This window comes from Desmodus rotundus, chromosome 1, assembly GCF_022682495.2.
Source record: "Desmodus rotundus isolate HL8 chromosome 1, HLdesRot8A.1, whole genome shotgun sequence".
NCBI classification, from domain to species: domain Eukaryota; kingdom Metazoa; phylum Chordata; class Mammalia; order Chiroptera; family Phyllostomidae; genus Desmodus; species Desmodus rotundus.
Window position 1 is genome coordinate 82,019,635 of NC_071387.1, and position 21,424 is coordinate 82,041,058.

Genomic DNA, 21,424 nt, shown 5'->3' on the forward strand with positions numbered 1-21,424 from the left:
AACTATCTTTTCATCAATGAGTTTCTAGTCCAGTAGGGAAATAAGACCCTCAGCCCTCTCCTTTCCTGTCTTTTATTTTTTTAATCTTTAAATTTTTTATTGATTTACTTATTTTTACAGAGGTAGTTTCTTTTTTTATTGTTGTGCAACTACAGTTGTCCCCATTTCCTCCCCATTACTCTCTCCTGCCCTACCCACACCCCACCTCCCATATTTGATCCTCCCCTCTCATTGTCTTTGTTCATGAGTCCTTTATACAAATTCCTTGAAGAGGAATTTGATGACCCTTCCCCTTCTTTGTCTCATTATTCTCCCCCCTCCTCCCCTCTGGTTACTGTCAGTTTGTTCTCTATTTCCATGTCTCTGGTTATATTTTGTTCAATTGTTTGTTTTGTTGTTTAGGTTCCACTTATAGGTGAGATTATATGGTATTTATCTTTCACTGCCTGGCATATTTCACTTAGCATAATGCTCTCCAGTTCCATCCATGTTGTTGAGAAGGGTAGTATTCCCTTGTGTACATGTAGCACAGGTTTTTGCTCCACTCATTTACTGCTGGGCACTTAGGCTGTGAACCCTTCCCTGTCTTTTAAACCCCGTATCACTCTTGATAGGCCTTCCCTATGGTCCTTAGCATTTTTTTCTTTAGTATTATGTTCACTTATGGTTTTCTTTTTTATTGCTATTCTATTACAGTTGTCCCAATTTTCCCCCTTTGCCCTACTCTACCCACCCCATCCCCTACTCCTATGGGCAATCCCCACACTGTTGTCCATGCCTAAAGGTCATTCATGCATGTTTTTGACGAGTCCCTTCCCCTTCTTCCCACCATTATTCTCCTCCCTCCACCTCTCTGGCTGCTATCATCATTTGACCATTAATTTTACTCTGAGCCTCCTGGCAGCTGAGGAAAAAGGGGAAACAATATGTGTAATATAATCCCTTGTCTGATAAAAGAAAGCCCATGGATTTTTCAAGAGAGGTAATTTTTTCTTCCTGGTGCTAAACTCCATTAGGAAGTGATCAAATTGATTTTTTTTTTAAACAAGGAATGCTACACAGTGTAAAATATTGTATCTTCAATAATAGCTTTTGTTAGATGCCATAAAAGTCATAGTTCTCACGTGACCATTTCTTACATCACCCTATCATAATAGGGAAGGGTAGAAGGAAGATTATTTATTCTCTTCATTCCCTAGATAGTACTGCTTACCAGATACTGTCACTTCCACATGCATAGTGTCCCCTGTAAGTAAGGCAGATTTAAGGAGTAAATACATGGGTCAGGATTGAAAGCTGGTATAACTGAAGCCATTACTCTTTTCAGTATATCCATCATCTTAGATCAGGCATGTCTGTTCCATACTCTAGCTACTATCAAGAGATGACAACATGTGTGTTTTTATTTCAAAAAGTACAACAGATTACAAATTTCGTCCTGCCAGATACCATGATACCTCCTCACCTCACAAAGGGCCAAGACTCCTAAGTGATCCTGCTGGTCCTTCGTAATACACAGTCTGTGGCTGGCAGCCTTCCAGGACTACCAGATAGTCATCATGTCCATGCAGGTGGTGAGTGTGGTACCCACCTTGGGAGCCCACATCCCTGCCTCACATAGCTTTTCATTTCAAGGACCAGAGCTGAGTCATCACCTCTTCCTTTGACCTATCCTTGTGAGTCCACATGTGAAATAAGGATAATAAGGTTCCTGTCCTTCAAGAGCTGTTATCACTTGTTCAGTAGCAGGGTGGAGTGGGAGAGGAGTGCTGTTCCACTGATGGGCCAAGTAATTGCATTTGATTCCTTTACTTTGCCTGTAAGACAGCCTCTTCTGGCCTACCACCAGTACCTTTTTAAGGATACCATTGGAAAGGATGTGCCTGGGACTTGGGATCTTAGCCCAGTCAGCTCCTCACTATTGGGGGACACAAGGAAAGTCACTGGTCAGAAGCTCTTTCTTCCTCTTGAAAAAAAAGATGCTATGTATCATCTACATGATCTCCTTTAAATGTGCAAAACTAACACCCACAGTTTACATCACACACATTGCCCAGATAAAATGGAGGTGCAAAGATGTGGATATTTTGTCCGAAGTCCCACAGGGGTGCCCAGCGATGCCTGGGGTGGGCCCATAAACAGCTTTGTAGCCCAGTTCTCAGCCTCCATTTATAACCCACACAATCCTGAATTCATTTACCAAACCCTGGTAGTGGTAGGAGTCAGTTGAGGCAAGATTGTAAAAGTCCAAAAGAATGCAATTTTTCATTGTTTTAAAATTAATGTTTTGGAATTGCTCGTGTTCTTCCTTGCCAGAGTAAGTTCTACCAAAGAGAACAGGGTTTACGGATTTTACATTCCATCTGGCTTACTTATGGTGAGATCACTTACCTCATAGTTCTCAGTTACTTGCCATGAGGTTTAGAGTAAATTCAACCTTCTGTGACAAACATCTTACAATCTTCAATGAAGAAATACAATGGAACAAGCCAAATATTTCAAAAATTACAGATTTATATAACAAAATTAACTAGTTTCTGAATTTTAAATCAGTAATTGTTTGAAGATAATTATTAAAGCAATGTCCTAATACAGAAAAATCTTAGTTCTTTTTAGTAAATAAACTCAACTTTCTTGTAAGATTAAGAATTAGTAGAGACTCAAACCACAATGACATACCATGTCACACTGGTCAGAATGGCCACCATAAACAAATCAAAAAACAAGTGCTGGTGAAGTTGTGGAGAAAAGGGAAACCTAGTAAACTGTTGGTGGGAATGCAGACAGGTGCAGCCACTGTGGAAAACAGTGTGGAATTTCCTCAAAAAACTAAAAATGGAGCTGCCTTTTCACCCAGCAATTCCACCACTGGGATTATACCTTAAGAATCCTGAAGCACCAGTTCAAAAGAACCTATGCACCCCATTGTTTGTAACAGCATTATTTATAATAGTCAAGTGCTGGAAGCAACCTAAGTGCCCATCAGTAAATGAGTCGGTCAAAAAACTATGGTTCATTTACATCATGGAATACTATATAGCAGAAAGAAAGAAGGAGCTCCTACCCTTCACTACAGCATGGATAGAACTGGAAAGCATTACGCTAAGTGAAATAAGCCAGGCAGTGAAAGACAAATACCATATGATTTCACCTTTAACTGGAACCAACTCAACAGAACAAACAAGCAAGCAAAATACAACCAGATACATAGAAATAAAGAACAAACTGACAGTAACCAGAGGGGAGGCGGGAGGGGATAACAGGAGAAAGAAGGGGAAGGGTTGTTCAGGAACATGTATAAAGGACCCATGGACAAAGACAACAGGGTGGAGGGCAGGATTGAATGTGGGAGGTAGGGTGTGGGTAGGGCAGGGAAAAATAATGGGGGGAGGGAATGGGGACAACTGTAACTGAACGACAATAAAAATATAAAGTAAAATTTGTCACTTTAAAGAAAGAAAGAAAGAAAGAGAGAAAAAGGAAGGAAGGAAGGAAGAAAGAAAGTTCCTTTGAATACATACACACACACAGGATTTAAAACACTTTAAAATAGGTGGATTAAGTAGAAATAAAATTTCAGAGAGTTCCGAAGATGGCGGTGAGATAGGTGGGAGCGGAGTCCACTTCCCTTCAGCACCAATGAAATGCCTAGCTGATCTGAGGAACAGCGAATAGCCAATGGTATTCCAGCATATATGAAGATCAGGGAACAAAGATTGTAGAGGACATTGAAAGATCAGATGGTAAGAAAAGTGCTTAAGGACAATAAAGTCCTTGGGAATTTACTCTAGAGATTTGTGGGGCCCAGTTCCACTGAGGGTCCTGTCCCAGAAATGTGGCTTTCCAGGCCGTGGCAGACAAAATGACCATCATCTGAGCCCAGCCTGCTATTTCCATAGACCTTGCTCACCTACATCAAAGTTTCTCAGCCTTTAAAAAGTCTTTTTGGGCCCTGGCCAGGTAGGTCAGGTGGTTGGAGAGTTGTCCCAAGGTTGCGGGCTTGATCCCCAGTCAGGGCACATACAAGAATCAACCAATGAAAACATATATAAGTGAAACAACAAATCGATGTTTCTCTCTCTCTTCCCTTCTCCCTTGTGGGGAACCGTTCCAAGCGTGGGAAATGTGGCTCAGCCCCCACTTGGAAAACCAGTGGGGAGCGAAGTAGGCGGGCAGGACCCACGTCCATGGATAAGTTCTCCAGTGGGAAATCAGGCCTGCATTGTACTTAGACTGCTATGAGACTTGCTCTTGCTAAAAACTCCCTCACCCTGAATTGAGGAAGCAAATGTTTACTGAGTATCTTTATCTTCCCAGAATCTGGGCTAGACCCTCCAGGTATGGGACAAAGCCTTTTCGACCATTTCTCCTTTTACATTGCAAATATCCCCCTTTGATGTACTCAGTGACTTCCTCTCCTGTGTCTGCAAAGATAACCACCCCAAACAAACCTATGAATAATCAATGAGGACCATCTTTGATGTAGGAGGCCTAGAAAAACAATAAAGCCTGTCCAGGCGGGGGTGAAGGGGTCTCTCTGTAACTTGGAGAGTGGCCACGTAGGCCCTTTTCCCCCACCGGATTTCTATAGTCCGTGTGTGTGTTTGAATACTGAAACCTCAACAGCAGATCTTGCGGGACGAGATCTGCGAAACTCCCTCCTCTCTAAAATCAATCAAACAAAATTTTAAAGTCTTTTTAGCTGTTAGGAATGTAATGTTTATATTTTGCAAAATTAAACCAGCCAAGAAAATTTATCCATTTCCCATCTCTATAGTTCCCAGTTCAAAACACAACTGAGATCTTATTTCCCACATATAGAATTATAACATGTAATATAACCTGCAAAATAGATCCTACCCACCTTTTAGGATCTCTCTGTTAGATCCTCACCTTTAACTATACACCCTGAGGCAGGGATTATTGAACTTATCTTACTTAAGGGGAAACCAGGACCTATAAAAAGGTATAAGGCATATCTCTTTCAAACTCTGCATCTGGGCTATCCCCTTGCTGCTGTGAAAGCAGCCCAGGGATCCAATTCCATCCAAGTGTGGGACTACACTGGGTGACCTTGGAGAATGCACTTGCTTAGATAGTTTTCCTAGTGTTAAAAATAGAGATGAAAACCCAGTATTTTACTTGACACATTTAAAATTGTAATTACAGAACTCAGGTAATGATCTGTTAAATCTTTTTGTTAAAAATAACATAATAGCTCTGGCTGGTGTACTCAGTAGGTTGAGCGCCAGCCTGTGAGCTGGGTTCGCTGGTTTGATTTCCGATCTCCGCGCATGCCTGGGTTGCTGACCGGTCCCGGATTGGAGGCAGCGGATCAGTGTTTCTCTTGCACATGGGTGTTTCTCTCCCTGTCTTTGAAAATAAATGGATAAATCTTTTAAAAAATAAGTATGTTTAAAAAATAATAATTGTTAGGTCGGAGTCGCTCAAGAAACCAGACAGACACAGCAAGCTAAGGAGCAGGGTTTATTAGTGGCAAATAAGAGGAAAAGTGGAGCCAACCAAGGGAGGTTGCGGAGCCAACCAAGGGAGGTTAGGACTCGTTAGGTTGTTCTTAGGGCAAGGTTTTTAAGCACAAAAACCTGCAAAGGGTAACTGGTTGGGGTGTCAGAGTCTGATTAGCTAGAGCTGATTTCTGCTGACCATTGTTCTTGATACAACTTGTCAGGCTCAAGTTAAAGCTGCATCTTGTTATGCCAGATAGGTTGATCCCAGACCCCAATCTTAGCCGGGCATCTGTTTGTTCTGGGCAGGGTCAGCAGGCATTTTCCTAGGCTACAGTTTCCCACAGTACAGTTTTCCCGCCTGGTGATTTTCCATTCCTCCTAGGCCTACCTAGGTCTGTCAATAATAAATTATTTTAAAAGATATTCTTTTACTCAACAAATTCTGACAGTACACTCACTGTATGTCAAGCCATAGAGCGGGGGCTAGAGACACACTGATGTAAAAGACAAAATCCCTGTTCTTAGGAATAAGTAACAAGGAAAAGCAGTCACTAAACAAATACGCCTTACAAACAAGTTATAGTTGTGCTGAGTCCCACAAAAGAAGAGCTGAGTGCACGTGTAAAAAGCCATGAAGCCGGGATGAGACTAACACATTCAATAGGAACTAAGCACAGCCAGGATGGTGCTGGCTGCTGCAAAGAACAGGAGGTCACCACCTAAGGGAAGAGCTAGGGGCCTGGCTTTCCAGGCCAACCCACCAAGGTAAAAACAGAAATAAGAGGAGAAAGAAAACTGATCCTTAAACTAATCTTAGGAGTGAACTCTCATGTGTGAATATTGTTGCAAGGGGGACTGGCGGGCGCTCTGGACGCCAAGGGGACAGGGTTTTCAGAGCTACCCTACCACAGGCCGCTGAAGTCACCACTTTGAAGGCCACAAGTGCCCTCTGCCGGTCACGGATTCAAGCCCGCCCAGATAGAAAACCCCATTCCAGATAGGACGGCAAACTTTGGATACTCAGCGACCACGTCCTCAGCCCTGCCTCCAGCTGGTGCGTGTTACCGAGCAGGGTGGTACAGAGCAGGTCTCGGGCTTCCAGGAAGAAGACAGGCGGTCCCTCAGCATACGCAGTTCCAGCTCAGCCACGCCTTTTCCGTGCTTTCACCTCGCTTTTACCCCGCTGGAAAAACCCGCCCAGCTTGTCGTGCTTCCGCCTGGTTAAGCCAATCCCCGCCCATTCGGCCGCATCTTCGACCCCATCCTATAACCCACTAGCCCCGCTTGTCTCAGGCCTTGGATTTTCCTTTGTCCTCACCCTGCTACGTAGCCTTTGCCCTTACCCTTATCCTGACACTCCCCAACGCCTTCGCCCATTCCTTTCTACTGGCGTTCGCACTCGCCCGACTGTCACCTTTGCACTATATTCACAGTGGACCTGAACCTGTATACCTCCACAGCCCTTGCCCCAGTGCTGGCCCTGCCCCTTGGCCTCACCCTTGCCTATGTGCCCCATCTTCCATCTAGACCTCAACCTTCCCCTTTAAACCTGGTCTTTGACTTGGACCTCTCACCGGGTTTATACATGGCCTTCCTTAACCTTTAACCTGGACCTGCCATTTGTCTTTATCCTGACCTAAATCTTCCTTAACCTTGGCCCGATCATCAACTTGGTCCTTACTAGCATGTCTTCCACCCCTACCCTTGTTCCTACCTTCACCTAACCCTGATCCTGACATTCACCCTCACCCTCCCTTTTACACTGGTGGCACTTGCCCAAGTCTTGGCCCTAACTAACCTGATGCCTTCCTCACCATGACCCCTAACCTGGTCTTCACCCTAACCTTGGGCCCTGAACCTGAACCTCACTCTGGACTTGGTCCTGGCCCTGGCCACTTTCAGATCATGATCAAGCTCAAGGCCAGAGTGTTACAGTTAGGATAAAAGTAAGGTCAGGGACAGAGTGATAAGGGTCAGAATCATTGTGAGTGTGAAAATTCTAGTTCAGGATAAAATCCTGTTTCAGGTTAAGGGTCTGGATGAGAGGTCAGTGTCATAGTGCCAAAATCGGGTTCAAGGTAAAAATCAGTGTAAGGGAAATTGTAGAACCAGGGTTACGTTCAAGATCAAGATCACTGTGAGTCAATCAAGGTCAGGATCAGGGTCAGGTTAAGGATCCATTAGAGAATCAGTGAGGTAAGATTGTCAGGTTGACAATGAATGTCTAATTCTGGGGCAAGGTCAGGGTGTGGTTGATGTTCAGGGTTGGGATCAGTGTAATGTTCGTGTCAGTTCAGGGTGTGCATGATGTTCACTTTCAAGGTCAAGTAAATCAAGCTAGAGTTCCTTTTCTATTGCTGCTGGAAATAGTTAACACCTCCCACCTTACACTGACTGGTATGGCTCAGTTGATTGGGTGTCATACAGCAAAGCAAAAGGTCACGGGTTCAATTCCCAGTCAGGGAATATGCCTAGACTGTGGGTTGGGTCCCCAGTTAGGGGCATGCAAGTGGCAATGGAATGATGTTTCTCACACTGATTTTTCTTTCTCCTTCCTTTCCTCCCTTTCTAAAAATAATCTAAAAAAAAAAAAACCAAACACCCCCCTCTACTTCTTTCTCTCATACATATACCCACTGGGATATCCAGGATACTCTTTCTATCTCAAGGTCTGTACCCTTAATCACATCTGCAAACTCCCTTTCACTATGTATGGCAACATATTCATAGAACGTGGACATGTTTGGGGGTGGGTATTATTACACTCACCAGAGAGGGTAGTTATAGTCAAGGTCAGGTTCAAGGTCAAGGGTGGGTCAAGATGTGGGCAATGAGTAAGGTTCAGGTTCAGAATGAGGGTCACCATAATGATGGTCAATGTCAGTTTAAGCTTGACTTCAGGATCCAGGTTCAAGATCATGATGAGATTAGGGTGAGTGAATGACAACAGCCAAGTGAGTCTAGGTTCTGCATGGTCAGATAGGATAAGGATCAAGGTCAGGGTGAAACTGAGGTACAGATCAAGGTCAGTTTCAGGGTGGTGGTAAGGTTGAGTGCAGACTAATTTCAACTTGGGTTGTGGTATGGTTCAAGGTCAAGCTCTAATCCAGGGTCCGGGTGGGTCAGTATGATAGACCTTGTTAAGGTGAGGGTTCAGTCTAGAGGTAGAGTTAAGATGAGGGTCAGAATCAGAACGAGGGTGGAGTCTCATTCATGACAGCATTCTGAGAATGACCAGTGTGACAAATTGTCATTATGAAGGGTAAGTGAAAGTCAGGATAAGTATGACAGCCATGTTAACAGTCAGCATAAGGATCATGGACTTGATGAAGATCAAAGTATGAATGTCAACTAAAGGGTCAGTGTTAAGGTGAAGGTGATGGCCAAGTTCATGGACAAGGTTAAATTCTAGGTTAAGTGGTAAGAGTTTGAGGGTCAGGGTTAATGATCAAGGGTATGGGTATAAGCTCCCATTTATGTGCAAGTGAGAGCCATCAGAAATTGAGCTTAGAGTCCATAGATATGTCTAGAGAACCGGTGGAGGCCAGATTCCAAAAACATCTTTAAAGATCTATGAGACAGCCCTGGCTGGTGTGGTTCAGTGGACTGAGTGCTGGCCTGTGAACCAAAGGGTCACCAGTTTGATTACCACTCAGGACATATGCCTGGGTTGTAGGCCTGGTACCCAGTTGGGGGCTCTCAAGAGGCAACCACACATTGATGTTTCTCTTTCTCTCTCCCTGTCCCTTCCTCTAGTCTGTCTTTATCTATCCTTGAACCAACATCACTGTCTCATTATAACAGCCTTATGACAAGTCTTAGTATCTGAAAGGTAAGTCCTTTCATCATTTTTCTTCTCTTCTGTTTCTGCCTCCTCTTCTCAACCCTTTCATTTCCACGTATTTTACAACTGTCCTATCAAACTATTAAATAAGAAAAACAAGAGCTAGATGGAATTGTATTGGTATTGGCATTTACTGAATTAACAAATAAATTTCAGGAATGTGTCTCTTTATTTATTTGATATCTCTTAGTAAGAAGATGGCACATCTGGTCCTAGCTCACCCTTCTCCAAATGGTGATGTCTGTAAACCAGATTAAGGTATTTGGTTCACAACCCGAGCCATCCCTGGCCTTGACTTCTGCCACCTCACGTCCAAGTGGGAGCTCCGTCATAGAAGGCCCCTAGGAAGCCCCTACGACTAGAGTAGACATGAATGGGACCACTTTCCCAGTGACCACAGAGAAGTGAGGACCAGGAGATAATGCCACCTCCGCCATTTCCCTTGAAAGGAATGGAGGAGGAACAGAACCCAGGCATAACTATGTGGGGTTTTTTAATCATAAATCTGAAAACTGAACTAGTGTTTAGTATCTCAGCACAAAAGCAAACCAAACCGGAATTCAGGACATCTTACTCTGTGTTCCATAGATGGCTCTCCCAGGACCATCCCTGATCACAAAGGCAGAGCCTGGAGAAGCAGCACCATGGTGGGCATGGTAGAGGGCTCACTGTCTCCTTTTGATGGGTAAGTCAACAGCACACAGAGGCCGAGAGCACAGCCACAGGTCTCCTTCTCTGCTGGGGCTAGACATCCTCTTCGCCTGGCTGGGGCAGGACCAGCTATGGAATGAGCTCAGTGTGGTCGTAGTGTGGCCATGGGAGGTGGAGGCAGGCTGGAGCATGGCCCTGGAACACAGGCCAGTGGGGCCTGGCCCCGCATCTCAACCCTCTGGGATGAAGGGCCGAATCAGTTCTGGGTTCAACAGCAACTCCTCAAGGGGGCAGTCCATGTGGAAGTTGTGGACGTTGGGAGGCCCCAGGTGGGCCTTGGGGGCCAGTCCCCCTGGGCGCTGGGGAATTGGCAGCTCCGAAGGGTGGGCAGGCAGGGGAGCTGTGAAGAAGTATTGGTGCAGGAGGGCCTGGGGGTAGCAAGAAACCAATCACTTTCCCATCCCAGCCTTAGCTCACTTCTCTGAGGGGGAACCAATCGCTGCCCTGCAGAGGCACATTCCTCCATCTGCTCATCCACTCAGCACACTTATATCTCTGAGTGCTGACTGAGCACTGCTGAGAGGCTGGGGGTGCAGCAGTGCACAGAACATTCCATGTAGCAGGGGGTGGAGAACAATAAACAAGATGAAGAAGAATCAGTGCATCTGCCGACTAGTGCTGGAAAGGCAGCAGGCCTGAGGTGGTGAAAGGAGGCCCCCTGGGAGGTGGCACTTGAGCAGAGACAAGAGAGGTGAGTGAATGAGGCACAGGGAACAGAAGTGCATTGACCCCAGAACATGGAGGGAGCCCTGTCACAGGAGGGGGGGGTGACTGATGGGGAGAGGAATAGGCAGGGTCACAGAGGTGACAGCTCTCTGCTAGGTGGGAGGAGACACTGAATAGGCAGGAAAAGCAGACTCTGGGAAGCAATGGGAGGGGGAAGGAAGTGTTGGGTTAGACTGGGGTCAGCAGCAGGAGGCTGAGAAGTGGTAAGCTGGTCTCAGTATGCTTTGAGGGCACCGAGGACATGGGCACTCACCAGGTGCATTAACGTATGCTGCTAGTGCCAAGGGTGGGGGAGAGTGGTGCCCCTGACACAGACCTTGAAGACATTGACCCATGGTCCTCTCCACTTTCCCTATATCCTTGCCACAGCCCATCCTCCTAGGTCCTCTTCCCAGGCCTCTGTTTGTCATCTCTTGGGGAAACACCTTTTGTGCCTAAACCAGTCCTCCTCCAGGAAGCCTCTCACTCCCACAACCTGGATGTCCTGTCTCACCTCAGGGTAGAGCCCCCATGGGGACAGGGCCATGACTGCTTTTCCACTCTGGGCCAGGGCCCAGGGCAGTGCCTCGCATATGCTGATGCTGAGTAAATATTTGCTGAAGGAATGAAGGGATGAAGGAGCACTAGTAACTGGGGATGTGCACTTCTGTGAGGTGCCCTTCTAATGGGCCACCCTTCCAGCCAGCAACCGCTCTGGAGTCTGCACAGTGGCTCAGAAACCCCCATCATATGTTCTAAGGGACCTTGACCTCCTGGGTCATGTGAGCATGAGTGAAAAGGATCAGGACAACGGGGGTCACCCTACCTGGGAGGCTGTGATGCGCTGGTATGGAGGATAGAGGAGGAACTGTCCCAGAAGGTCCAAGGCCTGGGGAGAGGCATCTGGCAGCACCTCCCCCAAGGGTACAGGTGCCTGCTCCTTGAAGGAGATCTTGTTGTAGTCAGGCAGCTCCGTGATTTCCTGAGGAGAAAAGGGTACCTCAGGGCTAGCACTGCCAGCAAGCTCCCCATCATTAGTCCTCGCTGCCTGTCACCTACCTGCTCAGATATACTGGATGCTGCCTCATCCATGTGCTCCGCTCTCACCCTATCACTCATGTCTTCACACACTCACTCAGTCTGTCAGTCCTTCATGCCTCCACCCTCTTAGACACCTGCTCCACCCCCAGCTTAATGAGAACTGCAGTGTGCTAGGGGCAGGCAGGAAGGGGCAGTGGACAGGACCTGGCCCTCCTGCCTTCAGCACAGCAGAGAGGGAGGAGCCCCCAAGCTGGGCCAGGACAGTGGTCTGGGATTTCAGGGGGGCATGGGACCACAATAAAGTACAGGAGAGGGGAGTCACCAACTTTTGGGGGAAATGGAACACCCCTCCCCCCACCCCTCCCCATCGAGGGCCCCTGCAAACCGGCCAGACTTGAGGGCTAGGGGTGCCCAAGATGCGAAGTACACAGCAGAGCTGTTCGATGTCGTTCTCCCCCGGGAAAAGTGGGGACCCATTCAACAGCTCCCCCAGGATGCAGCCTACGGCCCTGCAGATAGAGAAGGCAAACAGCTCACAGACTCATACCACAGACATAGATCTCCCCACAGTAGCTCCATCACCTCACACAAAGGACATGGATCTCCCCACACCAATTCCATCGCCTCATATCATAAACACAGGTCCACTCATACCAGCTCCCTCACTTCCCACCATGGACAGACCTCCTCACACCAGCGCCTACCCCTCACATGGGGGTCAATGCACCCACAAAGTAGCCTAGCAGGGGAGTACAATCTGCATCCTAGGATGGCTATAAATGTGGCCCAACACAAAATCATAAATTTACTTAAAACATTATGAGATTTTTTTGTGATTACGTGTTGCAATGTATTTAATGCATGTCCCAAGACAACTCCTTCCAGTGTAGCCCACAGGTGCCAAAAGGCTGGACACCCCTGGGCCCTAAAGGGTTCATAGCCAGGAATACAGATTCCCCCCCCCCCCCCAAACAATCAAAGACCTCAAGCCTAGAACAAAGCATATCCCCCTTTCCTAGCATGTTTCAGGTCTCAGGTCTGGAACATACAACAACCACTCAACAGTTGAGACTTCTCAGAACTTCACACTCTGGGACACACAGCTACCTCCTCACATTCTGAGGCAGACCTCCAAAACAGTCCCCAAATCTCAAATTCCTATGTATGTTCAAACCATCCTACCCCAAATAAGGGCCCAGAGCCCTCATATCCAAGCATCCAGGCCTCTGGATAGCTCAGGGATGTTGCATCCTGGGTTATAATCCCCTGAACAGTAGCTAAATGCTCCATACCTCAGACCACCTCCCCTACCCCAACCCAGAAGCTTCCCACTGGGACAACCACTCTGATCACACCCATCCCCAACCCAGTTCAAAAATGTCCTGGAGAACACTGATCCCAAACTCCTCAGGGATACCCTAACTGGGGAAGATACCCACGGCAACCTAGAGCTCAAGGCAGAAAAACACCCCTGAACAACTTAGAGATCCCAATGCCCAGGAGGAAAAGGTGGCTCCATGACCCACATTCCCCCCATGACCAGCCCACAGGAGTCTCACCACAGGTCGACCCCCTGGTCATACTGGCGTGCACCATACAGGAGCTCGGGGGCTCGATACCACCTGTGAAAGGAAAGCAGGTGGTCACAGCTAAGTAATCAATCTGATAGGAGGCTGCCCCAGAAGGTCACCCTGCCCCCATATCAGCCTCATGAGCAATGTCTGGAAAGGTCCAGAATTATCTTTTCCACAGCAGAGGGGTTGGGGCCCGTCCATTGCTAGGTCCTGCCTGGGAAGCAGCCCTCCCTACCTGGTGGCCACCTGGTGTGTGTAGAGGCGGCTGCCATCAGGGGAGAAGACCCGGGCCAAGCCAAAGTCCGCTATCTTCAGCTGGCCTGAGGAGCTGATGAGCAGGTTGGCCGGTTTCAGGTCCTGAGAGCACCAATGGAAGCATCAGCTCCTCCAGTGTCCCCAAAGGACCTTAGGGGCTCAGCCCAGACCCCCACCCCGGCAAGATCTCATGCCTGGCAGCTTACTTTAGGCCCCACCCTCTTCATTCCCCCCCATGGCCACATCTGGCCATGTCTTCTTCAAGGGCTGGCCCACTCCCAGCCCAGCTGGTCCTAGGTCCTACTCCAGCCCATGCTAGGACTGACCCGATGCACGATGTTGTTGGCATGACAGAAGGAGACACCTTTAAGCAGCATCTGCAGGTAGCTCTTGACCTGTGCCTGGGCAAGTGGCCTCTGGGTGTGGCGTACCACCTCAGCCAGATCTGACAGCATGAACTCAAAGGCCAGCACAAAGCCTGCCCCATGTGGGAATACGGCCTTCAGCTGCACCACCTGCAAGCAGGGCATCCTGTCAGCCCCCAGGCTCATATGGCCCAGACTTTCTCTGGGATCCCCATCCCTTGCCCGGGAAGAAGACAAGACAGAGGAGGTGACATGAGATCTGAGCCTGGAACCAAGGAGCAAATGATTGAACAAACCCACAGGGTATGTCCAGGTTCTAATGAGAACAGAAGACAAAGGATGGGGTGGGGGTGGTTATGGAGGAAGCTGGGGAGGAGCTCTGGGCAGGAGGACAGCAAACACAAAACCCAGGGCAAAAACAGTAAGGAGGCTGGAGGGAGGGTCATGTGCATGTGGGGTCATTTAGGGAAAGGCTGTCTGCTCTGTTCTGCACTCCCAGAGCCTAGACAGTGTTTGTCACTGTCATGGAAGAGACACTTAAATTGTACTGAATGAATGAAAAGGGAGGCTAGAGGTGGGCAGAAGCAAAAGGTAACAATGCTGTCAGTGGGAAAACAAGACACTGGGAATGAACAACTTCATCTACATTTCTTGACTATGGGACAGGGGTAGCAGTGGGGAGGCTGCTGTAGTTGCTCCGGTGAAAGGTGACAGTGGCCTGGGCCAGGGTAAAATCTGGAATGATTTGAAGACAGAACCTCAGGCCTGCAGATTCACAGGATGCAGTACCTCGTCAGCCTCCCTATGGGCCTCCACCTCTGCCACACACAAGCTGTCAGCAAGCCCTTTTACTTTCCTTAAAAAACAAGAATGGCCTTAATTGTTTTTCTGATTTTGAGGCTTATATGCAATCATTTTACAAATTGAAATGCACACATATATTCAGGTAATACACAAAATTTAAAAAAAATAAACAAACAAAAGAAAAATCCTACCACCTAGTCAACCTTAGAATGTATTCCCCCAGACTTTATAACAGATATGACATAGACACATGTTCACATATATGTTCACACATGTTCATACAAAACCAGGATGAAAAAAAACAGCTTTATAGCAGGCCTTTTTCACACAATATGTCATGGATATCTCCAGAGATTAAGGAACAAAATCAGAGAATCACCACCCAAGGTCGACCCATCTTTGTCACTCTCCACTCCTGACATGGACAAGAGAGAGCCATGAATAGGATAAGGCTGGGGTATAAGGTGTCCCTCTTTATGTGCCCACAGCTCCTCCCAGTTCTGTTACAGCACAAATCATTATACCAGCTGGCCCTATAGATTCTGTCAAACTCCCCTACATCAATTAAGTTCTCAAGAGCCAGATGAGGACCAGTTTTTCTCCATGTTGCCCAGTGCCCAGCACAGGGTAGGGCCTACAGGAGATCCCATGGTGAAAACATCCAGAGTCCTCCATCAGACCTGGGCCAAAGCCTCTACAGACAAGCTAAGCATCTGTTGGATGGTGGCCAAGCCTCTGCCCCTCACATGAGGGAAATCCTGACACCTCCCTTGCAGAGCAGCAGAGGAAACTCAGAAGCACAATGCAGGTAAAGCAGTAACCCAACCTACAGAACATAACAGGGGCTTAAGAGGTGGCAGTTATCCTTACCATTAGAAATCACTAAATGTTTTGACAAAAAGGCATAAGTTAGTCAACGAATGAGTACAAGGAAGAAATAAGTGGGTGGACAACAGAGTGAATGAGTGAGGAATGAAATAATTGGGTGAATAAGGAGACAAGAAAGGGAGTGAGGGGCTGGGAAGCATATGAGCCAGCAAAGTGGGTGTGGGCACCCAGATTGGGAGTGAGTGGAGGAGGGCAGGCCAAGGTGCCTCCTCAGAACCCCAGTCTCACTCACATACTGATTGTCCCCGATCTCCTGCAGAGCCTTGATCTCCCGCAAGGCCTGGTTAGGGATGCCATCCTCCAGCCGCCGCAGGGCCACCTTCTTGAGGGCAACAATCTCTCCAGTCTGTGCGGGAGAGAAGGCAGACACTGCTACCCCATCCTCTGCTGGGAAAGGTGAGCGAGGGAACCCAAAAAGTGCCCTCCGGGTGCGACGCAGAGGCCTGAGGCTCTCGTGAAGATGGAAAGCTCCCTCAATGCATCCTGGAGGGAAATCATGGCCAGTCTGGGACTCAGTAGTCGCAGGACTGGGCAAACAGCCCAGAAACATTCACTGCATGCTCCTAGTGGACACTCGTGGAATGACCACTGTAGCATCACTGGCAGTGGGCAGCTGGCCACAACCTGGACGTCCCTATCCCAACCCTTAAAGAGATTAAAGTGAAGAGCACACACCAAGAAGAGGAAAGAGGCCGAGAGGCCGACGCAAGGGTCCCAGCCCGGGTCCGAACACCAGGCACATCTCACAGAAAGAAATGAATGAAACCCAATAAGGAAGGCTCCCGCAGCCCCCGCGGTCAGGCTCACCTCCACATGCTTGGCCTTGAAGACAATGCCGTGTGCGCCCTCCCCGATCCGGCCCAGGATGCAGTACTGGTCCATCGCCTGCTGCGCCTCCTGCGCCCAGACACGGCTGCTTAGCAACTGGGTGGCCTCCAAGCGTCAGGGGCTGGCAGCCAAGTGCAGCTGGGGACAGCAAGCAGGCCTTGTGTGTACCCCTAGGCTTCCGTCACCAGGCCGCAGGACGCTTTATTTGGCGGAAGTCAGTCTAGAGCAGACAACGCCTGCCTCCGCAGCCGGGAGCAACTACTACAACTGCCCCTTCTCCGCCCCGCCCCGCGTCACGCGTCACGTCGGGGACGTGCTGGGGCATGCTGGGAAGGCGGGGCCCCGGGGCTAGGAAGGTGATTACCATGGAAACCAATGATGATGTGGGGAGAGGGCGGAGGGGTGGGGGTTGGAGCTGTGGAGGGACTGTTCTTGAGCTCAAACTCCGACTCAGGAAAGTGGATGTCTATCTCAGGCTGGGTGCTCAGTTGGTTAGAGCATTGTCCTAATAGCTAAGATTGCAGGTTCTATCCCGTCTGGGCACTAGAAGAATCAACCAATGAATGCATAAATACCAGGGGAACAACAAATGATCTTGCTGTCTCCTCACTCTGAAAAAAAAAAAATCAGTAAAGAAAGAAAGTCTATCTGATGGCTTCTCATGAGGAAACATTTGGAGGAATTTGCAGCTTGAATGACTTTTTAAAGTTAAGTTTAATTTGTTTATACTCACCAGAGGACATGCTTATTGATTCAGGGGGGTGGGGGAGAGAGAAAAACATTCATCTGTTGAGGGAATCTAAGTGAGACCTTTCCATTTAGGAGACGACCCTCCAACTGAGCTCACCCGCCAGGGTACAAATTGAGTGGTTTTAATAAATTCATACCATCAAAGGATATTGACAAAAAACAAAAGTAGTTATTAAACTTCTAAGAAGATTCTCAATCTCTCACACATGATAAATGCACAATTTCTCATCTATCAGATGGCCAAATATTCCAGCTCTAACAGCCTATTGGCCAGGCTAGGGGGAAACAGGAGCTTTCATATATTGCTAGTGGGAGTGTAACCCTCTTAGCCTCAGAAGCCCACTTATAGAAATCCCCCCACAGATATATAGCAACATGTGAAATGACATGCAAAATTATTAAATGAAGCATTGTTTGAATAGCAAAGTATTGGAAACACCACAAATGTTCATCATCAAATAAAATATTAAGCCCTGACCTGTGTGACTCAGTTGGTTAGAGCATCCTCCCATAAACCAAAGGTTGCTAGTCAAGGCACATGACTGCTTTGTGGGTTTGCTCCCCAGTCAGGGCATGTACAAGAGGCAACCCATCAATGCTTCTCTCCCCCTCTTTCTCCCTCCTTTCCCCTCTCTTTAAAAATAAATAAAATCTTTAAAAAAATGAATGAGCAAACTTTTTAAGTAAAGTAATGGAAGGACTTCAAAAACATTAAGTTATAAAGGCAAGATGCAAAACAGCATACAGAGTGTCAATAGCTATGTAAGAGAAATGGAAAAAATAATATAAATAAAGGATTATAAAAAATAAATGATATACCCTGGCTGGTGTGGATCAGTGGATTGAGCACCAGCCTGCAAACCAAAGGGTCTCAGGTTCAATTCCTAGTCAGGGTACATGCCTGGGTTTCGGGCCAGGTCCCCAGTAGAGGGCACTCAAGAGGCAACCACACATTGATGTTTTTCTCCCTCTTTTTCCTTCCCTTCCCCTCTCTGTGAAAATAAATAAATAAAATCTTAAAAAAATAAAATAAAATACAACTGATTGTTAATCTTTCAGTACCCCATCACAGCTGCTCAGTATTTTCTCAATACTGAAATTGAGAAAATTTCAGTATTGGCTTCTCACCACTCTTAGCATCCATCAAGCAATACACCAATAAACTGTGAGTGTTTATGCTGTGGCATCCTCACAACAGGGCCAATGACCAAGGCTCCAACCATAAAAGGCTTCAGTTGCTTTTGTTACATTCGTATGTAGAAGCTTAGAGTGGGGATAAAGAAAAACTATCTGCAGTGGGACTGTCAAACTACTTATCGCCATCTGGGGGCCATGAAAATTGGCAAATCTCCTCCTCTTCAGGTGGGCATATGACTAGAATGTACCTCAGAGGGCTTCTCCAGAGATCATCATGCTGCTGCCAGTCCATAATAAGTTCTTAAGTCTTTGATAAACATTCATCATTTTGAAGTCATTACAAGCACAGAGAGCTTTACCAGCAGTGATGTGAGAATTATACATGAAGATAGCTAGATTCAGAGGAGTTAAATAATAACATATATAAGGATTCAACATGCAGCATAATAACTGCTGGAGCATGGATTTGACTCTTAAATCTTGTAAATCTTTTAATACCAAATCTCATTTGTAGTTCTTTGTGCTACAAAATATCTCCATCTAGTACTGTGTTTTTCCTTAAACAGCACTAGCTCATGCCATGTGCCATGTGGTCATTTTTAATGAGTTAAGGAAGGAAGAGATTCTCTCTTTAGTCCAGAATTGATATGGCTAGAAACACTGGGAGGGCCACAGGATATCATCAATAATCCCTTGTTTGGTCGATTAGGTTCCACTTATAGGTGAGATCATACGGTATTTCTCTTTCACCGCCTGACATTTCACTTAGCATAATGCTCTCCAGCTGCATCCATGCTGCCGTGAAGGGTAGGAGCTCCAGTTTTCTTTCTGCTGCATAGCATTCCATTGTGTAAATGTACCACAGTTTTTTGATCCACTCATTTCAACAAACAAACAAGCAAGCAAAATACAACCAGAGACACTGAAATAAAGAACAAACTGACAGTAACTAGAGAAAAGCAGGGAGAGGAATAGTAGGGAGGGGCATCAAGGAAAATGTATAAAGGACACATGGATGAAGCCAAAGGGGGTAAGGTTTGAGGGTGGAAGGCGGGGAAGAGGTAAGAATAAGGTAGCTAATGTTCGTGAGCACTTAAGATGTGCCAGAACCTATGGGAAGCACGTTACATGTTAACCCAATGAGGCTGCAAAAATTATTATTGTTGTTCACATAAAAATAAGGTTTAGAGAATTTTTCTAAATCTTCCAATTTCAGGGAGCTAAAAAGGGAGGAGCTAGAATCACCACAAAATCCACCTGATCCCATTACCACACTCCATCCCTTGAAAGGAAAGGGAGAGAAGTGGGGGGAAGGGCGAAGGAGAGGGGGAGAGGGAACGGGTTTGGGGTTGGTAAGGGGAAAGAGAGGAAAAAAGGGTGGAGTTGAATTCATTTTAGTCAACTTCAGGAAGCATGGCCTTGAAATTCCTACATATACCCTTGGTGAAGATATGCTTGGATACAATGTTTTTGCATATCTGTCCATCAACTTTGAATCTTAGTCTCTGTCTCTCACACATTCTTTCTCTCTCTCTCCTATGTCTGTCTATTGCTCTGTCATGATTTTGGGAAATTTGCCATGATTCTTGAAATACTAATCTCAAATAATCAACAAATATTTACTGATTCACAACTGTTAGAAATTCTGTCATTTTTAATGGAAATAACTTATTAATTTATGAATAACTTATTTTATTTTTTTCATATTATTTGTAACCAATTATTCACTTATCATTGTTTATGTTTTTTCTACATGGAACGCCAATCTTCCTGACGAGATTTAATGTACAATAGATCCTCTATCACATAGTAAGTTATACTGATGCATGTTTTAATTGTAATATTATCTTTGAGTTAATTAATTGCTCTTGGTTTGTGTCATAACAAAATATTAAAAATTTATACACCAAATGCTCACCTTCTTGGAGGAAAAAAGGAAACACTTGGAAGGACTTTGTAAAACATTGTATTTTTCCTGTGTTAGGCGGTGGATCTCCCAATATTTTGAGATCTGAGAGGAAAGCTTGGTCTCCTGATGCTAATACTTTAAGTGGCATCATAATTTTTGCTTTTCTTTGCCCCAAATTTCCTCAGCTTCATCACTAGTAGAAGGAGAGAGAACAGACAGAAAACTTCTATCAGCTATAAAATTTATTCCCAATCAACTAGCCATTCTAAGTAATATATTTGTAGAGAATCCTTACCCTGATCACCCTACCAAAAAAAGAACTGGCTGATGTTCTAATAGTGATGATGGTGAAATGTATATGGGTTTCATGCTCCCTTAGAAAGGTCCCTGACACTTATAGTTGCAGTAGCCATGCATCACTAAGCGTCTATTCAGGAGATGGAAACTATACAGTTGTGGGGAACCGTTCCAAGCGTGGGAAATGTGGCTCAGCCCCCACATGGAAAACCAGTGGGGAGCGAGGTTGGTGGGCAGGACCCACGTCCATGGATAAGTTCTCCAGGGGGAAATCAGGCCTGCATTGTACCCAGACTGCTATGAGACTTGCTCTTGCTAAAAACTCCCTCACCCTGAATTGAGGAAGCAAATGTTTACTGAGTATCTTTATCTTCCCAGAATCTGGGCTAGACCCTCCAGGTATGGGACAAAGCCTTTTGTCCCAAACAAACCTATGAATAATAAATGAGGACCATCTTTGACATAGGAGGCCTAGAAAAACAATAAAGCCTGTCCAGGTGGGGGTGAAGAGGTCTCTCTGTAACTTGGAGAGTGGCCACGTAGGCCCTTTTCCCCCACCGGATTTCTATAGTACGTGTGTATGTGTTTGAATACTGAAACCTCAACAGCAGATCTTGCGGGAGGAGATCTGCATCAACTGGCACCCAGGAACAGGGACCCAGGGCTCCTAGCCGCAGTTGTGGTCAATACACCAACTTCGTGGGATTTGCGCGCAATAGCCCAGGTAAGGGCAGACGGCACCAAGCGCTTTTCGGTTATGCCGTAGGGTGTATTGGATTCAGGGGAAAAGGGGTTTCTTTCCAAGGTCGCCCTCTCTTGCGACCGCTTTACAACTACACTTTCTTCAG

At 46.5% G+C, this 21,424-nt stretch overlaps 1 protein-coding gene across 5 annotated transcripts in view; it reads right to left on the minus strand.

Annotated features, from left to right (window-relative positions):
- The window catches only part of CDK20 (cyclin dependent kinase 20), a 98,595-nt gene extending 80,677 nt beyond the window's left edge, over positions 1-17,918 (minus strand). The window contains exons 1-8 of one of the 5 annotated variants that reach the window (XM_071221670.1): positions 16,463-17,918; positions 15,888-16,001; positions 13,925-14,113; positions 13,579-13,700; positions 13,329-13,391; positions 12,155-12,278; positions 11,555-11,710; positions 4,692-5,373 (exon numbers count right to left, since the gene is read on the minus strand). In XM_071221670.1, coding sequence (XP_071077771.1) covers positions 5,188-5,373; positions 11,555-11,710; positions 12,155-12,278; positions 13,329-13,391; positions 13,579-13,700; positions 13,925-14,113; positions 15,888-16,001; positions 16,463-16,537 — 1,029 coding nt within the window. In that variant the 5' untranslated portion in view covers positions 16,538-17,918 and the 3' untranslated portion in view covers positions 4,692-5,187. Of the gene's footprint in view, positions 1-4,691; positions 5,374-5,486; positions 10,392-11,554; positions 11,711-12,154; positions 12,279-13,328; positions 13,392-13,578; positions 13,701-13,924; positions 14,114-15,887; positions 16,002-16,462 lie in introns of those variants that run through there. The other 4 variants (XM_024558342.4, XM_053925362.2, XM_045193722.3 and 1 more) reach the window with 4 other exon arrangements.
- Positions 17,919-21,424: the final 3,506 nt, after the last annotated feature.